At 39.1% G+C, this 8,119-nt stretch overlaps 1 protein-coding gene across 2 annotated transcripts in view; it reads left to right on the top strand.

Moving 5' to 3' along the window:
• Positions 1 to 228: 228 nt before the first annotated feature.
• ADAMTSL1 (ADAMTS like 1) overlaps positions 229 to 8,119 on the top strand; it is a 173,697-nt gene continuing 165,806 nt past the window's right edge. For both annotated transcript variants that reach the window (XM_068175688.1, XM_068175687.1), the window contains exon 1: positions 229 to 315. In XM_068175688.1, the coding sequence (XP_068031789.1) occupies positions 259 to 315 (57 nt within the window). In that variant the 5' untranslated portion in view covers positions 229 to 258. The remainder of the gene's footprint in view (positions 316 to 8,119) is intronic.

Below are 8,119 nucleotides of genomic sequence, written 5' to 3'. Positions count from 1 at the left end.
TTTCCCCAGACCTCTTGGCTTTGTTGTGCTGCACGTCTGAGTAGCCGGAGGGCGATTGGCTAAACGCCGGCTCAAAGAGCGCTTCCCAGCAGCTCACGCCAACCCACCCACCCCCGCCTGGGTCGGGAAATGTGAGTGAGGCTGATGGAGGCGGTGAAGCAGGGCTGAAGGCTTGCACCCGCGCTGGATGTGACAGCAGCCAGCCGAGCGCTTCTCAGCTTGCGCGTGTCTGACCGCAGGTCCGGCACCCACCCGACAATGGAGTGCTGCCGCTGGACAACCGCTGGCACCCTGCTTCTAGCTTCCCTCATCCTGGTAAATGCCATTTCTTTCCTGAAATATGTACCGCCTGTATCTGATACTGTATCTGTGTGCATATATGCGGGTGGGTATGTTTTTAATATCTTAAGATCGCAGTTGGAGAGGGTTTATTTTGAACGAGTCATGTAAGTTTTATCCTCTCTGCAGCACTGCAGACTTGGAGCCTTGATAGTATGGGCTGCTGCAAGCAGAGCCAAGAAGATGATGTTGGCATCTGCTTTTTAAACTTGGAGAGCAATGACTTGTGAATGGTGATTTAACTGCTTGGGATTTAGAGAGGAGCTGTTTTTTTGCTCTTTAAATGAAACTATATCACATTGTAATGTTCCTGGAATTTTCTTCCTTGAAGAAAAAAAAAAAGTTTTAGTTTTGCACATGCAGAGAAAACATGTACAGCATGTACTGAACTTTTTCCTGAAACCAGATTAAATGAGCTCTCCTTATTTCCGTACCTCATTACAGAGTTAAGTTCATACCAACGTTTGAAAGATACATTCTGTGACATCTGGTACACTTCAGGGCAGTAAACTTTATCATTGCTATGATATTTTCCTGCATGCTTACCCTGATTATCCTGATAGGATGCTTACAGCTGAGAGATGTATCTATGCTGTTTGATTGACATTATATGTTCCATTTTGACTCATACTTAATTTTTTGAGTGGTGTGTTGGCAATCAGAAAGTCTGCAGAAAGGATATTAATATACATACACTTTTCATACCAGAGTCATCTTGGCATACATATGTTGCCCTTTTCTTAGAATTTGATTTAATGTAGTAGTTCAAATAGCAAAACATCATTAAGAAATACATCAATTTTATAGCAGCTTCCATCCTATTTATCTGTGTCAACCAATCTATAGTAATCAGTGTAAACTTACCTTAACACAATTTTTAGTAGCCACATGGAAAGCTACACATTAGGATAACCTTGTTCAAAATGCTTCTTTTAAATGATTGTATTAGTTAAAAAAAAGGAACAGCTTTTTGGATATAGAGTTACTAAATACTATTTGAGCACTAGAAGTAATGCTATCTGGACTGATCTAAAAGTCTTATTTTGTTTAAAAGTCTATTTTCCATTTATAATACTGAATTCACACAAAATGGCATAAAGTCAGCATAGTTTCTCTTTCATGAATAAGAAAATAAGATGTTTGTTTCCTGATGACTGTAATAAGTCAGTAGTGACTGAGACGATCCTGCAGGACTAATTTAAGGAAGACCAACAGGAGATATGACTCAACAAGAATGTGTAAAGACTGTGGGATTTAGCCCCATGTTAAGCTCATACTCATAATATTTGTATGTCACTCTGCTGCTTGTGAATTAAGTTCTCAGTCCCTGATTCATGAAAATAAATAATGCATTCTGGTGCCAACTATTATGCATTATATTCCACATTATACTAGTTTTTATTTGTATGACTTCCCCTGCCTCAAGGCATTTCCCCTCCACCTCCCCCCAAATCTCTCTGTACCTTAAGAATAGTGATGTGAAGCAAGCTTGACTTTCTTTATTGAATCAGACCATTCTTTTGCTCCTTCCATAGTTCGGAAAATCTCTCACTTGCTTTCAGCAGGAGATTAGGTAAACATTCCAGTATTTGACTTACAGCTTGGCCAGAGATAGGAATAAATTGTAGGATATCTTGGTATAGCTATTCCTACTGTAGTTTATTGCAGCATGAGTTCACCAAAGGCATTGTAGAAAGCTCATGCATGTTTTTTGAGAGAAAAACAAGAAGTCATTAAATCGGGCTGTGACCTGACTGTTAGCATCCTAGATGTTAGTTTTTAGCCAAGCAGACAGAATGAGTGTTGAAATCTCTGACAATCAACATTTGGATTTATGTGTATCACCTTGTATCTCTTCTAAAGACCCTATCTTTCCCACAATAACCATCACCAGCAGCTTCTTGTCATGTGGCACTTCAGTAACATCAGCAAAGTTCACAGCTGTGAGCACTAAGGTTACTCAATAAATGCTTACAGGATTGGTCTTAGAATAATTTATCACATGTTCCTAAATTTTCAGTATGACACAGTAGAGCGAAGTAGCACCTAAATTCTTCTTTCAGCATCCTCGCCTCAGGAAGGAGGTTGCACAACCCAGGCACATGTACAGGCTATGTACATGTGATACTAAGGCAACTGAACCTTAGCAGCCTCACAGGCTGTGACAAGTCCACAGGCAGGATGGGAATAATACCTTCTCTTTCTCTCACTGCCTGGAGTGATGTAGTAGTGAGTGCAGCTCACTAATCCATTGAGGTTCTTAACCTTCTTCAGAAGAAATTGTATTCATTTTCAGTTGAGTGGTGCTTGAGTAAGGCCACTGGGGATCCTAGTGTATGTTGTTAACTGGCCTAAAACTTGCTCCATACTCACAGAACCAGTTTCTCTAGCATTTATGTGGACTAAGTATTTTCACGGCCACTCTTGAGAATCTGAGCCATAACACTAAGGTGCTTGTCTTGAAAAAGAAGTATGAAAAGGCAGTTTCTCTTTCCAAAGACAGATATTTGTAGAATTTTGCCTATTGCTCAATGAACTTTTCATGTTAAGGAAATACGACTTTTAAGAGCAACAAAAGAAAGCAGGCATTTTGTTCCAGAGATTTTCCTTTCTGTTAGTTTAAAAATAAAAGCCTAGCACAAGGAAGTCACAGTTGTCTAACTCAAAGGAATGTGGCCAAACCAAAACCAGCCATGAGCTCAGCTGAACTAGAAGTCAAATCATGTCATGTCAGAAGGACATATAAACACATTTGCATTTGTTATTTGCATCTTTTCAGCAGCATTTTTTAGCTCTTTGTTGCTGTTGTGATACTTAGAGAAGTAACACTAGGGACTGTAATAAAGTACATGTGTTTTTCTGCAGGATTTCTTTCTTTTGCTGTGATAATTTTTACATGGAAAATAGTCAAATACAATAGTCCGTTCCTTCCAGATTCTTTGGCATTACGCTCCCCTATTATCTAACTAGGTCTGTCTTGGATGACCACAAGCGCAATTTGGAAGTGAAATGAATATGTTTCTTGTTTACATCTGAATGTATAAAGCTTGACGTTTTTTCCTTTCATGTGTAGATAGGTCTACCTACTGCTGTGTCAGCTCGTCTGTCTCTAAAACTGTAGGTATATTAAAGGGTTTTTTTCCAGTATGAGGTCCAAAGAACACAAATGTATTTTTATGCAGGATCATGTGTATGTACAGACTAGCATTTGCTCAGATTGGTTGGGTGAGGATGAACTGAAATGCAGAGTTCACCTATACAAAGCTGAGATTTATTCATGTTACAAAGTGAAAATATCTCACCATTGTGGTTTGTGACCCATGCTGCCATACTTCAGATATGTCATGTCTATAAAACAAAACCATTTATTATAGGAAGGACTAGATGTTACTTAGTATGTATAATATCTTGCTATATTACTCTAGAATTCTGTATTGGGACATATTTTACTAACATCTTCCTTCAGAGTCTCTAAGTATAAAACTTATTTCTTTTTCTACCAAGTGCAGAAGCTTGCATGAGCTAAATTAAGGTTGTGTGATGAAAGTTTTTTTGGTTTTGGATTTTAGTGAAAAGAAGTCAGCACTTAATGTAGGCTACTGAGCACTTAATGAGCTACTGGTCTGCTTCACCAGTGTCACTAAAGTTTAACATGTTCTTTTAATGACTTTGCTAGATTCATAGGACTGCAAAAGAATAATAAAAGAAGGTGTGGCATAGAACACTGTGGAATGTGGTGACCTGTAGTCATGGATCTGTGAGCTGGACAACCTTCAATGTTCAGAAGGTTCATGAGTCAATGTAAAGTCTGAGAAGGTCACATGACCAGACAAATAATTATTCAGAAGAGGCGTATCAATCTCTGCATGACTAAATTTTCACTGAAGCAAATAAAACCTTAATCCCGTAAAACTGTGTCATTAGGTGTCCAAATAAAACTTCATGGTTTCTGTTGTATTGCCAAATCTGCAGACAGCAGACTTGGTTCTATTGCTTTTCTGTAGCTATTTTCTTAACCTTGTAAGAAAACTCAGAATTGCACGGGAAACAATTACATTGGGGAAAAATGAGAAATTGCAGTCTGAGAAAGAAAAGAGAATGGTAAGATCATTTTTATGGAAACAATTAAAAAGCTAAAGGTATTGGAAGAAAAAAGGGAAAACATACCAACCACCAGGTGCTATAATAACATGATGGAGAGCAGGAAAAAGAAAAATAAATTATTTGTCTCAGCCCAAGCCAAGGACAGTTCTAAAGTAAGTCTTGTCATCAGGTGGACAATAACTAATCTAAAAATTGGCATGAAGTGTTTATTTCATCAGACTATTGTGCTTAGGTTTGAACCAAAACTTCTTCCTAACTCTTGAAAAGGAATGGCTAATTTTTGCCGTGGGCTTCTCCAGCTTTTTGTATCACCTTATGGACAGCATGCTTGTCTTAATAGATGGCTGACCAGTTTTGCATACTCAAGGTGTTGCAGCATGTTTTAACTCTTAGACATATGTTTAGACAAAATGGGGGAAGTAAACAAGGGATATACATTTCATTGAGTGAGATCTTCTCTTAGGTGTGTTAACCCTGTGTAGTGTTGAAAACAGACCAATAAAAGTCAAAGCTTAGTAAGATCTGACCACTTAAATGTCCTTCTATCTCAGGAAATGTAAATAATTTCATCATTGGTCTGAGATTTTCTATCATCCACCTTTTTAGTATCCTCTTTAGAATTTAATTCCATGTATGATCACCTTTGTTTTTCTGTAATAACTGAACTTTTCCAAACTTCTTATAAAAGTAGCTCAAGTTCGATCAAACTGGAAGCAGAGGGAAAGCAATCTGTCTGTTTGTGAGATTTAATTTTCTTACAAAGCCAGCATATGTAGAAGTCTTAGTAGTTTTGCCACCTGTTTATAGGGGCAGTCCTTCTAGCTGTGCAGAGAAATGAGTGGTATGTTCATTGATTCTACTGTACATTAATTTTCACATTTTTTTCCACTTTAGTCTTCACTGCCTTTATGAAATCTCTTCCAAAGTTTCAACCTTTAAAATTTCTGCTTTTCAAGGACTTCTCATAGAGGAGGTTCAGCAGAGAGGGTGTTAGGGTAGAGGGAAGGGTTGTGTGATAATGCAAGACATCCTGAAATAAATTCCAAGAGTCCTCAAGAAATGATACAGGAAAATTATATGCAACTTACAATAAATTCAAACTGTCACATAAAATAAATATATTTGTTTTGTTTCCATATGAAGATACTGTGTGGGTTTTGAATTTCCCTGTCCTGTTCCCTAAGTCCCTGTTTGAAGTTTGCTAGTGTATTGTTCACATTCTGTGCTGCATCAACAGAGCCAGATAAGAAAGGAAATAAAGGAAGTAATAAGCTCTCCTACTGTTTTGATGATGGCATCAGATGGGTGAATTATTTATTTACTTACTTACTTACTAGTTTATTGAAATCCTGTATTTCTTTCAGTCTGAATTGTTAAAAGCATGAGTTGCTCAGGGCAAACATAATGGCCCTAAACAAGCCCAAGGCTGTCTTCTTTTATTGTAAATGTCTTTTGGACATGACATTTTCATACTTCCTGTAACTTTTTAAAAGAGAGAGGATTTTCAAGTTCCTGTGGTATGTCCAATATGTCCCTTAAAGGTCCAGCCATGTTTTAAAAATGGAAGATCTGAATTAGCTGAAGGAGAGAGAGAAGTATTGTAACAGAAATACGTGAAACAAAAAACTTGAGTTGCTCTGGCTTTAATTGTAAAATTCTGCCACTCCAAACTTTAGCAGTCTTGTAATTCTCCTAAGGGCTCATTCACCCCTCAGTGCTGGTAAGCACCAGGTCAAGAGGGAGCATCTTAACACCTTTGTTTGACCACCTTGTGATAAGCTGAAGATATAGAGAGAAAGGCATACCCATTCTGTGTAGCAAACTGGTTCAAAATGTGGGTGTGTCGTTTCTGGTTTTTTTCTCCCAGCACAGCAAGGGAAAAAGATATTTTCATCATATGTGATTAGAGGGCAGCATGGGAAGAGTAGCAGCAGCTTATGTCCTGTCAGTGTTTAGCCACTTCCATGTTGGCAGTTCAATGTAAATTCATGAAAAAAAAAAAAATCTTATCCTTCCTTCCTGTCTTCCTGCTTGCCTTCCTGCCTTTCTTTCTGCCTTCTGCCTGTGTGCTTTTCTGCCTCCTTCCCTACCTATTTTTTGCATAAATATTCCCCTTTTGGTTTTCATGCCTTCACCAAGCTTAATGTTTCAACTCTTTATATGGCCCCTTGTCATTAAAATAAGCACATATACATCTCCATGACATAACTGAGGGAGATAGCAGACCATCAGAAAAACAGGAGGCTTCATTTGTTCTGTATAAAGCTCATAATTGCAGATGTTGTCTGAAATTGCACAAGTCTTTGGAAAGTTCTCTTCCTTTGTCTGAAATGCCTCCTGACCAGAGTGTCATCTGCCTGTTGTAACCTATGTCACCTTGCCTTAGTACTGTGATCTGCTCCAGAGGCTGGGATGTCCTAGGTCTGAGTAAAAGCTACGCTGATCAAAATATGTGCTGGTGCAACATCTTCAAGCTCAGACTTTCAGAACCTGGGTTCCTAAACCCAGATAAAATGGTGTTTTGTGAGGGGACTCACAGTGGAACATTGTGATCTCTACCAAAGGTTAGGTTAGGAGTGTGAATATATGAAGGATAAGGTCAGTTTACTGAAAAGGAAAACGGCCAATATAAATTTCTTCAATGTAAATGTCTTCTTCCTTGGAGACACAGTGGAGCTTTCAGTGTCAGGTGTATATCGGTCATTTTTTCTTAAAGCTGCTGAGCACAGCACAGCCAGCACATACTTTCATTTCTCACCACTTAGAAAACACTTGGCATGCAATAGGCCTTGTCAGAGGTTACAATTTTACTTTGCTCTCATCTTGCTGTGTGCCTTGTGTGCTTTTTCCCTGCCCACAGTTCTTGCTTTGTGGAAGACAAACCTGAAGTCCTAGAGTGCAAGATGCACTTTTGAACTCGTGCTGTTGGGTGGGTTCTGAATTCTGGAAAGTGATTTCACCTATCCTGCATCTGAACCAGTCCTTGCCTTAAAAACCCTGAATCAATAAGGTGACAAGTCTGAGGCTGAGCCAGCTTGGACTTGTTCCGTATTGGATCACCCATACCTGGTGTTTACACCAGCACCAGTAGGATTTAAATACAACAAAATGTTGTAAATTCTGTCTGTGACAGCAAGAAAGAAAACTTTTGCATTCACATTGCTCTCCTGGTGCGTTTTTTCATATGGGTAAGAGGGGTGAGAGATAGGACTGATCTGAGGTTTATAAGGCATTGTTATAAAATTTTGCAGAGAGTTCAGTGTGCACACGTTGAAGTGATATGGTGTCAGCTCTATCCTCTGCCAGCAACCCTTCCCCGCCCCTCCAGCTGGCTGCTGCCCTTCTATGAGAAGAAATGAGCTCACATTTGGCACATTTCTCCTGGGAGACAACTTCCAGTCCAGGTTTAGGAATGGCTTGTTTAGCTCTTAATATCCTGAGATGGCTGTTAATTGATTCCTCCCTGTGTTGTTGCACAGTGGAAGCTGTGTCCTCCCATATACACAGCGCAGGTATATGGTTTGCTTCAGGGCATTGGGAATCCCTTGTGACTATGAGGACAGCACTGGCAATGTTCTTTTCTTTCTGAGATTGATTGATATGTGGAGATACTGTTGTAGGAGGGTACAACTGTGTACAGCACTGAGACTACAGACACAGTGTTTTCAGGAGTTCG

This window comes from Anomalospiza imberbis, chromosome Z, assembly GCF_031753505.1.
Source record: "Anomalospiza imberbis isolate Cuckoo-Finch-1a 21T00152 chromosome Z, ASM3175350v1, whole genome shotgun sequence".
Taxonomy (NCBI): Eukaryota; Metazoa; Chordata; class Aves; order Passeriformes; family Viduidae; genus Anomalospiza; species Anomalospiza imberbis.
The sequence above is the reverse complement of the archived record's forward strand: the minus strand, read 5'-3'. Positions and strand labels throughout refer to the sequence as shown.